The 16,753-nt window shown below is 40.4% G+C and overlaps 1 protein-coding gene across 1 annotated transcript in view; it reads right to left on the bottom strand.

The window, feature by feature from the left end:
• Positions 1-16,753, bottom strand: part of LOC137796321 (copine-9-like) — a 130,804-nt gene that overhangs the window by 71,364 nt on the left and 42,687 nt on the right. The window contains exons 5-6 of the mRNA XM_068594193.1: positions 6,617-6,656; positions 5,277-5,356 (exon numbers count right to left, since the gene is read on the bottom strand). Coding sequence (XP_068450294.1) covers positions 5,277-5,356; positions 6,617-6,656 — 120 coding nt within the window. The remainder of the gene's footprint in view (positions 1-5,276; positions 5,357-6,616; positions 6,657-16,753) is intronic.

Raw genomic sequence — 16,753 nt, 5'->3', positions numbered from 1 at the left:
TATATATATATATATATATATATATATATATATATATATATATATATATATATATATATATATATATATAAAATAAATATTTGCATTCTCAAAATGGAAAAACGCCTAGATATTTCATTAGAAAAACATGTGTAAAATATACATTTTCAGCATTTTCTGGATCTTCTTTTAGATTAGACTGGATATAAAAATTCATGAGGCTATGAATTTAATCCAAATGGTTCAACTACAGCTTGCAATTTACTTTGGGTTTTATTTAGACGTTTTTTTTCTGCAAATGTTATTTGAACATGAATGGGTTTAAACTTTAGGTGTCTTCAGTCGGAGGAGAATTCTGATAAACATCTTCAAGAAGGAAGTTGGATCTGAAGACAACAAATTTGAATTCAAGCCATTTTTCAATAATTGGTGTTCGCCAACAACCATGCCATAGATTGTGATCTTTTTTGGAAATCCTGAATTTCCCGCCCACTGCACCTTTAACACATCTATTTCCAGTGAGTCTCAGCCAAGTGTTAAGTGGCACAGCAGCCTCAGTACTTTGTGCAAAACTAGACTGTGGAGTGCATCGCCAAAGCGCAGGAGGCGGTTCAATTGAGGTCAGCAGGTGGGTGATTGCCGTTACAGACCCACATTTCAGCCTGCGAGCGCTTCAGCTGCCCAAACAGAAGAGTGTGAGTCGTGACTTGGTGCTCGAGGTGGGTTCCCCTTCGTAATCCTGTCCTCCACGCGCTATATGCCACGGGGCTCTCTTCCTCTCCCCGCCAGCATCTGAAAATAGATCCTCGCTGTGCTCCTGATGCCATCTTAAGCACAGGAGAACAGAGACGGTTGGCCCAGCCGGATTTTTCAGCAGTGAAACACTCAAAGCTCTCAGTTGCCTCGGAAACCTGTCTACCATTAAATGAGAATCAAGGTAGTTTTATAACTTCCATAGGCTTTCAGACGTCACGTTGAAGTGGATGTGTCGATGTGCTCCTTCATTGAGAGCTTGTGTACATATAAATCAAAGTCAAGGCTGTTATCGGCGCAGAAGCAGGTCTGTGAAATCAAGATGTGAATATCTTATTAGGATCCTCTATTTTTCAGTCAGATGAGAAGATCAATGTCAATTCCATCTCTTTCAAAAAATATATCGTCAGAATGTTCTTCATGCAACGTCATAATAGTGTTTAAATCTGACAACCTAAGGTGGGATTGAGATGTAGCCGTTACTGGGCAAAAAACAGCATCTAGTGGTAAAATGCCTGTACTCAGATCAGAATATTAGGGGTTGATTTGGCTGTGAAATGGATTTATGGTCCTCTCACCAGGACACTAACTCTCGCTGAAAGACACTTTCTCTGTGGCAGTTTTCCACGGTTGGCTCTGGGTTGGCTTAGACAGGCCCCGGGTGAAGAGGGATAGCGACTCTCGCTGTGGAAGTTTTACAGCACCCCTTATCCGAAATGTGTTGTCTCCCCAGGACCCTTGACTTTGCAATGTCAATGCACAGATGCAATAGGTTGCGAAAAAGCTAATTTTCCGCGGGGTGGTGCAAATGACGTTGCGCAAATGACGCGTTTGACGCCGAGCAAACAGAGCGAATTTACGCAAGATTAAATTTTCCAACTCTGGCTAAAAATGTGCGTGACACTTAGTTGCGCAAACCAATCAGCTTTGAGAAGCTCTTCCCGTCATCACCGCCATCCTGTCACTTCTGAATCAAACTGCTGCTGGTCCGCCTAAAGTAGTGCTGGTAGCAGATGTCATTCAGGCACTGTTGTGGGACTACAGATGATATTATGAACCCAGACACAATGGAGTTTAATGTTCCGATGTATGTGGAAAGCAGAACTAGTGGTTATTAGAGCTTCCCCCTAACATTGCCAAGCTGTCCAACTTAGGAGATGCTCAAACAAAGATAAATGAGAGTATTGGAGTAGCAGCACCGATCAGCTTTGACAAACAGAGGAGGGTCTCGGACTGGGAATAAAATTCATATGCAGCTGATCATTAGGTCTGTGTGTTTTATGACTCTGAAGAGGAGTTTTCCTTTCCCTGTTGGTGTTGTTTATGTTTTCATTTTAGCGGTGGGTTTTCACCAATCAATTATATTAAAATACAGGCATACATTGGATGCAATTCCACTTTGGTCCTCATCCACGTGTCCAATAAATCCAAAATATGAGACAGAAGAGAATCTCATCAGTTTAAAGCAATAGTTCTACCTGGCATAAGGACTAGCATTGTATTAGAGGTTGGTTTTGGGATATTGGGTGTGTGTTGGGTGTGTCTACATGTTCCTCAAAAACAAAATCAGCATGCTTCTAACAGGCACACACGCACGCTGCTTGATGACCATTTAATTATACAGCAGGACCTGTGGAAGCCCTCCAGGCGCTAAAAAAGCACATAATCAAAAGGCTTGGTGAAAGAGCAGCTTTATCTCGTGTCACATTGTCGCCCTCTTGCAAATGCCCCGCACGCTGCTCCACTCCAACCGATTTGGGAAGGGAAGCTGTCACTTTGTCAGACTTTTTGTCAGCGGCTGAGGTGATGGTGACCAAGTCATCAGAAGCAGACAGGTGACAGTTCCCTCAGAAATACAGTTTTTTCACAGTAGTACTAGCAACACACATTGCCTTGAGTTTCAAGCTCGTCGTTGGTATCATATGAAACTAGATAACATGACGGAGCCACTGGTACCAACCAGGTCCTGCTTACTTGAGGGAAAGCTGTGGGAAATGCTAAAGTTAGGCAAAGTCTTGGCCAGGGGAAAAACAGGGCAATTTCTGAGCAATTTCCAGAGCAGAAGTGCTCGCCATCCAAAAAGATCCATCTCTTATGTCAATCGGTCTGACATCCAAGGGCGGACTGGGAGAAAAAAGTGGCCCGGGAGTTAGTGTCAGACCGGCCCCACTCAATACACGGCACGTTGCCCACTCAATGCATCGCACGTATCGACCAGTGATTTACTTGAAAATATACCCATACTCAACAATATTTTGAACGATTCCAAAGAAATCATATCATATATAGTTTTTTGTTTGTTTTTTACAACATTTGGCTCCACCAATTTGCCTGGATGGACACAAGAAATAAAATGACACCAGCTATATTGTAACACTCCAAGGTGGGTATAGTTTTCTAGAGGAAGATGCTTATCTCTGGGCTAATCATTAGTTGGTTGGTTATACATATAACTACAGAACCTTAAGGAATGAATGTCAGCAGAGGAAGACACACAATAAAGAAACTGAAATCAGAGGGTAAAATTTAGAAATTTATTTAGAATATAGAAAACTATATTTTAGAACAGAACATACAATGGAGTGTAAACATCAGTGGTGACAGTAATGTTGCATGCTGGGTGTGTGATTGTGTGTGTGTGTAGGAGTGTTAAAGGTGCATAACAAAAAAATAAGTTAAGTAACAGAACCTAAACTAACTCTGCCGGCCCAGGTGCATTATAGTCCCATAGTAATAAAAAACAATATCAGTATACTCCTTTACGTTTTGGTGCCATGCTGTTAAATCACGCTCTAAAACGGCTTTGTCTGCAAGTGAGTGACGCAACATCCCTTTGCAACCGAGCCACACAGAAAGAATGAAAAAAAAAATCAAGGCCGGAAAAATGCTTTATTTTGAAAAATAACCGGATACATCCGTCTGTACGTATGAGCTTCTTTGTCTTGACACATGTCAATAGGCTACGTGATAACGTTACTCCAAAAATGAAACTTAAACGTACTTTTCAACTCTGCCGGAGTTACGGTGTTCTGGATTCAAAACAAGACAGATTGTCCTAATCGCCCTGAAAACGTGCAAGCAACATCCAAACCATGATTGTGAGTACAGATCGTAATCAGTAGTGTTGCATGCTGGGTGTGGAAACCATGAGTGCAAGTACAGATCACGAGGAGAAGTACAAAGGTCAGTCAGTGAGCAGAGACTAATGACTTTCAGAACTAGAGAAATTTAAGGTGTTCTGTGGAGCTTGAAATGCCCATCAAGGGATTTTGGGATTTCCCCAGTATGCCCTATGGCCAGTCCGCCCCTGCTGACATCCCTAACCACCCAAAGATGAAATCCTGATCCTATGATTCAAGATACACGATCGGCTGCATTTCTTTTAGAATCTTAAAGTAAAGAACCAACTGAATCAACTGAAAAAAAAGATGTTTCGGATAACCAAGCAGATGAGTTGACAGTGACGTTTAAAAGTGTTTTTTCATCAGAGTTCAACTATTGCATGTAATGGCTCACAATATGACTAACGTTGTAAGTTTGCACTCCAGTCGGTGAGTGTGTCATCTAAGTCGCAGCTTTACTTGATGAGTAATCTTTTATTTTGAGAATTACAGGATGTAAAGTGTCAATGTCTCAACAACTATTGGATTGCCAAGGTTTTGTTCAGACCAGGTGACATTGAAACAAATTCAACAAATCTTTGGCACAGACAGAAGACATGTAGTTATTGTACGTATCAGACTGGGTCATCGGTACCAATTTCATATTTTCCAATCGTTGGGTCGGCAGCTGAGCTTTAGAATGATGGAAGCTTTTTGCAAGCATTACACTTTAAGTTCAGTATATAAACATTCACAAATAAGTTGGGCTGTTGCAAATAATGTTGACTTTCACGCTGTCATTTTGAATAACTTACAGAATCATTGCATTCACTGGGCCACCTTCTCTTGCCCTCGATCACTCTCTCTTTCAAACACATTTTGTGTGAGAACAAACATTCATAGTTTTATTCGAAAACCTCAATCAAAGCTTCAAACCAAAATACATTATATATATATATATATATATATATATATATATATATATATATATATATATATATATACGGCCTTTAATGTTGATAAAAAAAATGGTTTTACTTTTGAATTTGACCAATGTAGTAGGCAATGAATAAATATTTTGCAGAATGAGCTCAGTGTGATCCCACAGTTTCAGAAGACTGCCTTCTCATCACCAAACACACATAGCTATTGCTAACGGCTGTCATGGTTGAAAACAAGTCCTTCCATTTGTAAATTGTCCAGTTTGACTCTTGAATACACTCTATGTCACGACATGGATTCTGCAATATTTATTTGATACCAAACATCAATAATGTTAATACAAATTATGTGATTATTAGTTATTCTACAATAGCCAAAAATACATGTTTCTGCGTTTTGTGGATGGCATTAAATTATGTGTTTGAATGTTTTTTGTAAAGATTGATGTCCAGAACAATGCTTCTCTGATATCTGCTTACGTTGTGTGAATGCTGTACTTACGAGAGAGTCCTTTCCAGCCTGCTACCAGTGGAGCCGATGATCTCCCCTAGCGTACAAAACATCTGACCCAAGAAGTCCTTCACAGAGGAGAGAAGCAAACAGTTAATTCTGCACAATACAGTCCAGCTCGAGGCAATGTATCACTTGGGGTCAGTTGACAAAGCTACAGGATATTGTTATAAACAAAAACTGAGAAAAAAAGATCAAATTTAACTTGGTTAGCATGTCAGAGAACATGCATTCATGCTTCTTGTGGGTGTTATAAGGGGGGGTGCCTTGTCAAGATAAGGCTTTCAGGATCTTAAGCATTCAACATGTAATTTTCTGGTATTGCATCTGTGCTAAGTATATATTGCACCCATCATTCTGTTCTACCTAAAGCTGCCACAAGTATACACGTGCATCTCAAAATCAGTCCAATATTAACAATCCTGGAAAGAATTGAACAACAATTGGTGAACATTTATTTCATTATTACCATTTCAAAATGGGAAATATGGGATATGTATTGTGTTTTTTTTCTTCATTGTTTTTTTTTTTTTTACATATCACAAATATGTTCCTAATCATAGTCTGCAAAAGTCAGGGGTAGGTGCAGATTGTGCGGTTGGTGAATCAGTACAGGACTTTCATCCAGATAACATGTTTAACAGCCGATAAGAGGGAGTCGTATAATGTCAAAATACCTTCTGCTCATCCAGGTGGGTAGGCAGTAAGAAAAGGACACAAGTTAGAGGAAAAGCTGAAAAGACACAATGAAAACATCTCAAGTTGATATCAAAAGTGTATTCTAAAACAAATATACTGTCAAAAGAAGGGGGGGGGGGGGGAGTACATTAATGATAATTATTGCTGGAATTAGGCATTGCACTAATTTCATTTAGGGATTATACATTGTAGTGATCTGGCAAAGTTTGCATTTTCTCTTGAAATTGTATTTATTGAAATGAATTTTCTGATATTTGGTTGAGAAAGGAGCAGATCAATTATTAACTATAAGACCAAAATATTGGAGTTAAACATGTTAAATTAACCAAGCTAGTAAGAAATTTGTACAATAGCTAAATAAAGAGTTCGTAATTTATTTTACGAACTGAAAATAAGTACTTTTTAAGAAGAGCATTGGTCGTTAAGAAAACCTTTAACGCTTTGTTTCTTTTTACAGTACCTTTCAATTATTCAGATGACGGTATTATTTTTTCAGGACCTATTCAACTAATTGACCTATTCAACTAATTTCCTTTTTCTTTCTTTTTCACAATTTTTTGGTCGTTTCAGGCCTCCATACAAGTTTCTGTCATTGTGGAAGATATTAATAGCATTTCTAAAAGGCTGCTTACATGTTTTGAAAGGTTGGAGCTCCTTGTGTCCACATTGTACCTACAATCAAACCAAAAAAACAGACAACTTTAGACATTTTAACTGAAGACAACAGACACTTGATAGAAAAAACAGTGTTGTCCCTGAAGAAAAAAAAGAAAAACCTCCCTTGTGTATTCTTTGACAGATAGACAAGCAACACTGATAATTCAAAGCTGTCCTGGGAATAAAAAAGATAAAAAATCTTGTATGCTAATTAAATAATTAGATATGGTGCGCATAGGAGGGATGAATCAAGGGAGCTAAATAAAAAATGTATAGATCTAGAGCAGCGTTGCTAAATAATGAACACTTGGATCCAGATTGAATCCATTTCCTCTCTAGCGGCCGTGTTGCTTCTCTCTCTTTCTTTAGGCTACTGTCTCCCCGAGGACTTCCTCTTAAGTCCGTCATCTTTGAAAAAGGATTTTGTTCATGTTTGACAAAGGCAATCCACTCATGTGTCGAATAATATTACACAGACGTGTACCCTTGAGCTACTCATTTCTCTCTAGATATTTCTGTTAGCTAGAGGATGGAGGGTGACACACACTCTGCTGATATTGTTTCACCTATTTTCTGATCTTTCTCAACTTTGGTTACAGAGCCATTTAACCCGACAGTAATTAAAATCCTCTCTCCAGCAGAAGCTCCAAGGCTGCTTAAAGTAGATGTGTGTGTGTGTAAGAGAGAGAGAGAGAGAGAGAGAGAGAGAGAGAGAGAGAGAGAGAGAGAGAGAGAGAGAGAGAGAGAGAGAGAGAGAGAGAGAGAGAGAGAGAGAGAAGTTGTAGAAAGAGTTCTTTGGAAGAACAGCACAGAGTACTGTACTGCGTTAGCTGTGTCAACTTAACCATGAAGCTGCTCTGTATATCTCAGGGGCACTCGGTTCTCAAGAGAGCAGGCGGGATTGAAGAAGTTGAGTGACAAAGCCTCTATGATGTAGTGTTTCTGCTGAAGCCCTGTGGGCCCACTGCTCCCCTGTTAGCCAGGGGGTGAGAGAAAAGCCAACATAATGGAACATAACTGTCACACTTAAAACATGTCAACAGCAGAGTCTTCAATGTCTTGCTGGCACCAAACTTCCACAGTTACTGAGGCTTTTTTTCCAATACACTCTACAGCAATGTTTGCACTTCAAAGGGAAACTATAGTTTGTGAGCAGGAATGTTGGGAGGACAGTTTGTTTATGTCCCTGGTTGCCCTGCTTTGTTCTTCCTTTACTCTCTTACAACTGCCCACCAGCGTCTCTCAATATTGGTTTTTACTTCTTTTTCCCCCATTTCCTATTCCTTCCCTTCTCTAGGTTTGCAAAAATATTAAACATACACATGCATAATTATCAGACTCATTTTATAATTACATTTTGGAAAGTGTCTGTACGCTCTTCACGACCAAATAGTTGTTTGTGCAAAATGATCAATGTCCAAAGAAATCTTCATTATTCCAGCATTCACGCATGTTAACAGGACAATTACCTCCATGACTCCATCAGCGTCTACCATTTTTGGCCTGAAAGGAAACTACTATCCTGTTGATTAGAGAGATTGGAACAAGATTGATAATTTTCAGTTTTTTTAATTTTATGGTTCCCAGAGTGAGGTCTATTGACTTTGTGATCCCCTGACTATTATTCAATTTCAGATCACATTTGCTAATAAACTAACAAACTAAAAGTTAATCTAAAAGGCTTGAGGATTGTTTGTTATTTAGTTCTTAATATTACCTAACTTTGGAAGTTACATGTCAATCCAAATATTTGAGGTCGCGTTTCACTTAGTGTTATTAGTGGAAGTTGCGCGGCTTATTTAAACAAATAAACACATGCTGCCGTATGATTGTCTCTGGTGCACACATTTTTTACATTACACTTAATTTAGCTGACGCTTTTATCCAAAGCCACTTAGAATAAGTGCATTTAATCATGAGAGTACAAACTCAGAACAACAAGACAGGACAATTTCTTAAAGAGAGCCAAACTACAAAGTGCTATCAGTAAGTGCCACTTAAGTGCTACTAAAGTGTTTTTTGATATCTTTTTTCATTCAAGGTATATTTGGAAAAAATGTGTTTTTAGTTTGCAGCGGAAAACATAGAGACTTTCTATTGTCCTGATGTCAATGGGGATCTCTCCAGCTGGACCATTCTGGTTTTGACTGAAATATTTTGACAGCCATTGCATGGTTTCCATGAATTATACACGTCCCCTATGATGGATTGACTTTACATCTAGCATTACCTTCAGGTCACATGTTAAATGTGTCCAATATTTTGGTTAATGACCAAATGCTTGCAAAACTAATGACATACCTTCATCCGCCTCAGGTGATTAAGGTATAAATAACAAGGAGCTCAATGCAATGAGCCCAAACAGGTGAAAAGGTTGCTTTGTGCTCCAGTGTTTGTCTAGCCTTCTGGTTCTGTTGGATGTGCTACTGTGGCCTAGTGGTGAAGAAGAACTTGATGTGTCTATGTCTATCTGGTTCTTTGTCAACTGAATCAATGTGCATGCCTGTTTGTGCTGTTGACGGGTGAATAAATGAACTTCTCACACCGCGGTTTAATAAATCTTTAAAACAGATGCCTGTGCCCCAACGCACAAGGGACAGAAATTGACAAGATTTTAATGATACTAGTACCATTGCTTCTGCTTTTTGGCTTGTCTCTTTATCGATTCCCTTATTGATTTCTGTTAAATTTTCTGAGTCAGAAACAGGTTTCAGTTAAGAACAGGTTCTTGATTTCAATCCCTACAACGCACATGAAACATAAAGATGCCAATGGCAACCTGTAGAAACCTGTTATAGACTTATCTTTTGTTTGATTGTCCGTTAATTTCCAAGATTTTGTGCCCCCTTGAAAACGAAACATCTCAAGGGGACTCTCCTCAGATCAAAGTTTTGAGGAAAAATATGGTTTGTGGCTGGTTGTGACACCTCTGTGGTTCTTTTCACCAAGTGGGAGGTATTGTTCTGGTTGTAAATTCTTGATATTACCTACTTGGAATGGAAACTACAGTAGCAAGCTGACATGAACATTTTTTTTACATGTTATTACTATAACTTTCCTACAGTGAAAAAAAGAAAAGTCCTGGCTTGGTATAAATATTGTCGACCATAATCCAGGCAGTAATTGTGTTTCCTCCCAAAAGTATTTGTGTGGTTTATACAACAAAATTGTTCCTCCACCACACTTCACCCCTCGGTCTCGTACCTCTGTGATAGACAGGTCAGGGTTCTGCATTGTCAGAAAAGAAACCAACGCAATGTTGAAGCGTGACAGGACTGACAACTGTGTAATGAACTGACCAACACCTTGTGCATCAAGAATAGGTGGGAAAGCAAGTTTTTCAGAAGAAAAAAAATCCTGCACACACTTTTTTTCGCTGCGCCAATTGAGAGGGCATAAAATGATGGAAGTTATTTTGGAGAAAGAATACAACCACAGTGCCCACTAAAATCACTTAGACCGCCTGCTGCTTTCCTCGGTTAAGGCATGTGCCTAGAGTCGGGTTATAAGAGGAGAGTAAAAGCCGGGGACTAATGGAAACACTGGAATTGAGAGGGAATGTAAAAGGGCCACCAGCTACAGATACCACCAACCGTGGCTCAAAAGTGCCAAATGCAGTGCTCGGTGCCATTTCAAGCAGTCACTACACAATCGCACATGCACGCACGCACACACGCGCGCACACACAAACACACAAACACACACACACTTCTCTACCCTCTGTTTTTCACCACTAGTCTTCTAACTCTTCCCTCCTCCATTTCAACAGAAATCGCTCAAACCTACACTTGCTTTGTTAAAATCTCCTTCTCCCGCGTTGTCAAATTGAGCACTGTGCCGAGCTCGGATGAGATCAAATGAAATTACCACACAGTTCGATAAGCCCGGAGTGATTGCCAAATGAGATTTGAGTGCAAAGGAGCAATAGAGTTGCAGAAAAATCTAATGACCTTGATTTACATTGCAGGCGGCAGGGGAGCTGGCGGACTTCTCAGCACGAATGAAGGTGAACACTGATAATGGTTAATGCTTTGATACAGTGTTAGTCACTTTCATATTTTGCCGTTTCCCTCGCCTTTTTTTGTGTGTGTGTGTGTGTGTGTGTGTGTGTGTGTGTGTGTGTGTGTGTGTGTGCATTCCTTCCCACATGGTAATATTCAGATTTCACAGTGTAAAACTGAAAGTCTTTTGTAAATTGAAATCCACACATTTCAGCGGCACCAAATCAGAATCTACGTTAGGGATTCAGGTTGTGGCATTCTTTGTACCAGAGACTTTTAAGATTATTGGTTATTGGCTATTGGCTTACTGCCAACACATTCACTCAGACTTGTGAAACTCAGCAGTAAGAGCTTTACAAATGTGCATTGAAGTTATTTAAGCGGATTCATATAGTTAGCGTGGTGGTGATTACTGTTAAGTAAGTGTCAGTAAAACAAACACTGTGATAAAAAGTTACATGTTTTGACATCCTTCATTTTCTGCCATGTGTGGAGGCAGATCACTTCAAATATCAACTGAACCAAGTGTAAGTTTATTTGGGGTTTAGTGCTTTTTAAAGGCACTAGAAGAGTAGACCACTGAAAGCTCAAACAAAAACAGCTAGCAAGTGGACCTTAGTTGAGATGATTATGTCAGATAGTAAGTAAATGAAATGAAAACAAGATAATTTTTTGGGGTACTTTATACTTACTGAATACTTACTTTATATTGAAGTATTAAAAAGTGTGCAGTTTGAATTTGTCATTTGTACTCTTTACTCTCTATCATGATGGTTATTCTGAATACAAGACATCTATTTCCTGTCTGTCCGTTCAGGAAGACGGATCCCTCATTTTCTCTTCCTAAGGTTTCTTCCGTTTCCAAAGTGATCCGTTTCATTCTGAAACGTCAGCTTTTTCAAAACCAACATGGCTCAGTTCAAAATTCTGTTTCAAAACAAAACTCCTCTTCGCTTCTCTGATTTTGACATCAGATGATTTGCTACCATTTAAAGTTTTTTATAGGGATGGGGGAGTTTTTCCTTCTCCAAAGCGATAGTTAAAGGACAAAGAGTGTCGTACGCTGAACAGATTGTAAAGGGGCAAATTTGTGGTGTTGAGTTATTAAATACAGCTGACTTGACTTGAGACAGGACACTAATGACAGCACCCATTTTAATTGCTTCAGAGACTCATTCACTTTTAGTGACATTTGAAATGTTCCTAAATGATGGACAGCATGCAAAAATCAAACTACATAATTTGTTTCACTTGATGAATTCCTGCCCTATGTGGTGCATTTCTCGTTATGTTTCGTATTGCATGTTTGCATTACAGTGCACATCAGCAGGTTTCAGGATTCATTTTACAAGCTGTGTATCAAAATGTGAGGGTGGGCAGGATGTGATTCACACATTCAGTTTGCATCCTAAATGAGGCCTCTCTTATTCACAGTCCGGTTCTGCAAATGCCAGAGAGCGGTGCACATATAAAAACCTAATTACACACCGCTGCACGCTGTGTTAAGTTAAATTCTGATTCATTCCTTAAGGGTGCAGAAACAAAATGTAGAACGGACTTAATTACATTTTTCTACAATAAGCAATGATTGCAACACCTGTGCACTCAGCGTGATGGCATCAAGCCACTAGCACACATGGCTAGGTTTTAGTTCTTTAAGTATTTGTTTGGCTCTAGAGTGGACTGGTCTGCTGGGTCTTGGATGAGTGCACATTTTTACAGATTCAAGAGCTGAGGCAGCTGCCTTTTTCTATTAGGTTGCACTCAGAAACAGTTTTGCCCGTCAGATACTGTTGGATCAAACACAAAGACAACTCTCTCTTCACAACATCTGCGGCCCTTCTGGTCCATTACGGTAGCTCTTTGGGATTCCACCACGCTATTGAAGACCTTTGAACCTGTAACATTGTTATGTTAATTCCCATCCCATTGTATTTGGTAAAGCGGGTTGTCCTTCAATCAAAAGAATGGTGGGTCAACCCCCGGCTCAGCTAGTCCATGTTGATGTGTCCATAATCCCAAATTACTTTCGTAGGAGCAACTTACGACTTTAAAGAAAAAATGCTGGCTATACTTCAAGGGTGACTTCAAGAATATTTCCTCCTAGACCCTATTCTTCCCATGTGTTTGTGTGTGTGTCTAAGTGACTAAAGCCTAGTTTATGCTTCTGCGTCACGTCGACGCCGTACCTACGCCGTCGATGTGACGCCGTCGACGTGATGCCGTCCTTCAGGATTCGAAGTTCTGCATCGAGGGGCCGCTTTGCTCTGCAATTCACCGCCATGCTGCCAGGTGTGTGCGGCTGTGTGCTTTCAGGGATTATAGAGTCGGAGCTCATCAAAATTGAAGAGGAAATGCTTATATTGCAAATGTTGTTACGCAGGCGACAGAGAAGACGTTTGCGGAGGTGGTCTGTATGACCACTAAAAAAAAAAAGCAACTGCCGGAAATTACGTTCTGAGCAGACCAATCACAGCGCTTGCGGTCTGCATCAACGCGACGCGTAATTAGGATTTTTGGGAGGTGCACGTCAGGCTACGGCGTAGGGGTGTGCGTTGACGGCGTAGCTACGGTGTAGCTACGGCGTAGGTACGCCTTCGACCTGACGCAGAAGCATAAACTTGGCTTAATGGAGACAACCATTTTAAAAATTGGTCCAGTAATTACGCTGAGATAGACGATTCAGAATACATAACCTAGCCGTTCCCTGGCGACAGACATAGCGGTAACTTTGTGCTGCACATTTACTGTCAACAAATCCCAAATCCCAAAAAAGAGCAAAACCTGTAAAAGTATTGTATGTGTATCAAAGCCCGATATATTGTCTCTCTCTGTGCCGTAGCTCCATTGTTGTTCAAAAACATATTAAAAAACACATCCATGAGCCACACTGTTGCACTAGGTGACATCATGTTCCTTTTTTACCATGAACACACCAAAGTTTATTTGGACTCAACCCCACACACACCAAATAATTACTAGAGCGGCTTAAATCACCACTGAAAAAAATCCCCAATAAAGGCAAATTACAAATTTCTTCTTGTTGGGTACCATTTTCTAAAAGCAAATGACCAGCCGTTTGAGAAACAATATTTTTTGTAAAAAATGATTCCGTATATATGTCATCTGTTGTTGAAGACATGTCTTGAATGCATTAGATGAAGCTAAATCTGGCTAAATCTGTTTTTGACAATATTCATATGATGTATTGCTTGTCAAGATCAGTGCAGTCCATTCAAATCAATATCGACACAGGAAAAAAAAACTTTCACAGGAAGAGAAATGGAAGAAGCCTTAAGGAGAGCAAGGAAGAATGAACATCATAACAAAGTTACAACACAATCAATGCATTTGACAAATAGTCATTCATATCTCATTCCTTAAAAAAATCACTTTGCTCTACATCTATCCATCCATTGTGGTTCAGTGGGCTAAGAATAACCTCTGTGGAGAGGTGGGAGTTTAATAATTGATTCCCTCTACTGGGACGCTCTCTTTTATTGGAATCCCCTCTCATGACTCCATATCAGGGAGACCACAGCACTCTTCTGGTGCAATCCATATCTGGGCCACGCTAGAAACAGACCAAACACCCATTTATTCCTGTTTCCAAGACACTGTTTTCACCATTCTTGTTGCGTTGTGTCACCAACGACAGATATCAGTGCTAAAAGTTAGAGAAGTGATCAACAAAAAGGATATTTTATCATATTACCGATAAATTATATTATGAGTTATTACTATGAATGTTGATAGTTAATCAATGATCAGTTCATGACCAGTTGAATGATATATTCATTGGAATCATCCAAGGTGCTGGTGAGCCTGCCTTTACTGAGCACCTAAAACCTACGAGCCGCGATGACAATGGCGATAAGTTCCTTTCATTAAGCAGTGAACCTCACTGACTAAAATAAATAATGACAAATGGATTTCCAGCCATGAAAATCCCTCACAGTTGCTTCATGCTCAATTTGTTTGTAACACTCTTGAGTGGACAGATTGAAGCAAGTAAAATATTCCTTGGGATGGGCCAGAATGCACTGGGTAGCCAGGAGCAGAAAACATGTCATGTGAACATCCCCTATAGTTGTACATTGAAGGGGACGAGTTTCAAGCGAGCAATTACATTACAACCCATTTAGCAGCTGACATCTGCAGTGTTCTCCCTCAAAACTGGTCCAGGTTGAAAAATACTGAAGTAACCATGAAATATTTGATATTAAAGGTCAAGCATGGTAAAAGGTATTTTACCTCGGTGATGTGTTGGAGATGTCTTGATTCATACATCCTTCCTGCAACAACAAAATCCCTACAATGCTGATCTACGAACGACAAGTGTTGCAGTTTGCATTGAACTCGATGCTCACTCGATTGTGTGACTACTTTTGTGTTTATTTAGGGGACATCGTCGGGCGGTGGAAAGAGCACTTTGAGGAACTCCGAAACCCGACCAACATGTCCCCTGGGGAGGAGGCAGCGCCTGAAGACTTTGGGGTTGGTGCACCCATATCCCGAGCAAAGGTCACTAAGGTAGTTAAAGAGCTTCTTTGTGGCAAGGCGCCGGGGGCGGATGAGATCCGCCCTGAGATACTGAAAGCGCTGGACATTGTTGGGCTGTCGAGGCTGACACGCCTTTTCAGTGTCGCATGGGGGTCAGGAACAGTGCCCATGGACTGGCAAACCGGGGTGATGGTTCCCATCTTTAAGAAGGGGGACCGGAGAGTGTGCTCGAACTATCGTGGTATCACACTGCTCTGCCTCCCGGGAAAATCTTATGCCAGGGTGCCGGAAAGGATGCTCCGACCGCTTGTCGAACCTCAGCTCAAACCACTGATCCTCTGCTTCTTAGACGAACTTGTAAACCATTAATCCACAGGCGCAGTTGTTGAAACTGCTGATATTATTGGGTTGCAGAGTGTCTACAAAACCATCTGTTAAACCTCAGAATGTGAATGTGAGCGTCAGTGGAGCTGTTAATCCTGACGTTTGTAACCAAAGTGACCTGCACACATGTGCGCACACACGCGAACGTGCATGCGACCATAATAATGCGTTAGCGCGGCCGTTCACTCGCACTCACAGCCGTTCACGTGCACGGCTGTTAAGACGCACGCGCACCCGTTCGCGTGAGCGCCTGTTCACGCGCGTGGCCATTTTATGTTCGTGGCCGTTTACGTGCGTGACCGTTTACGTGCGTGACCGTTTACGTGCGTGACCGTTTACGTGCGTGACCGTTCACGCACGTGCGCACCCGTTCTCGTGTGCGGCCGTTCACGTGCCTGCAGCCTGCAGATGCACACAGACCAAGAAGATGCAGATTTTAGACAGATTTGCTTTCACATTCAGTTGGATTTCAACACGTCTGAATCTGTTGGATTCCTATCGAGCGCAGTTTACAACAGAAGACAAGATTTCCCTCATTTTGAGCTATAAATTATGCCCAAAGAGTAAACGGTTTGGAGTAGAGGGCAAGTTTAAAATATGTTTTTAACAAAATCCTCATGTCTCTCCCCACTCAAAGTATGACGTCACCCGCTCTGAGCTGCCCAACACACAATAATGATAAAGGCAGAAAAGGTGCGGAAAAAACATAAAACGAAAACGCAGATAGTTTAAACACTATAAAAGATATCAAAAAAGTTCAGTGATACAGTAATAGCTGAACGTTTTGTCCACATTTTAAACTTGAAATGGTGTCTCTAGCTGCAGGCATGGCAGAGCCTTTACCTTTTGAAGTTGAAGGAGTTGAAAGCGGATTTGAAGATGTTCTTCATTGGAAACCATTATTTTTTGTTTTGATAAAAAGCTGAATAATTTTAAAATTTGAGAATGTAAGAATATGAAAAATGTAAAAGCGTAGATTAATAACTAAAGGTTTTGTCAACATTTAAAATGTTAAATGGTGTTTCTAGCTGAATATTTGAAGAACCTGTATATGTTTGAAGTTGAAGATGATTTAAAGATTTCCCCATTGGGTCCCAGAAGTAGAAAAAGAAAAAGTTTAATAAAGATTTGAAGAACAATAGTTGGAATGCTGAAGCATGCTGAAGCATTCCAACTAATGATGCGAAAACTATTTAGAGGGTGTGTGTGTGTGTGTGTGTGTGT

The sequence above is a fragment of the Clinocottus analis genome, unplaced genomic scaffold (genome assembly GCF_023055335.1).
Source record: "Clinocottus analis isolate CAN_PGR_092001 unplaced genomic scaffold, fCliAna1.0.p SCAF_3, whole genome shotgun sequence".
Classification (NCBI taxonomy): domain Eukaryota; kingdom Metazoa; phylum Chordata; class Actinopteri; order Perciformes; family Cottidae; genus Clinocottus; species Clinocottus analis.
The sequence above is the reverse complement of the archived record's forward strand: the minus strand, read 5'-3'. Positions and strand labels throughout refer to the sequence as shown.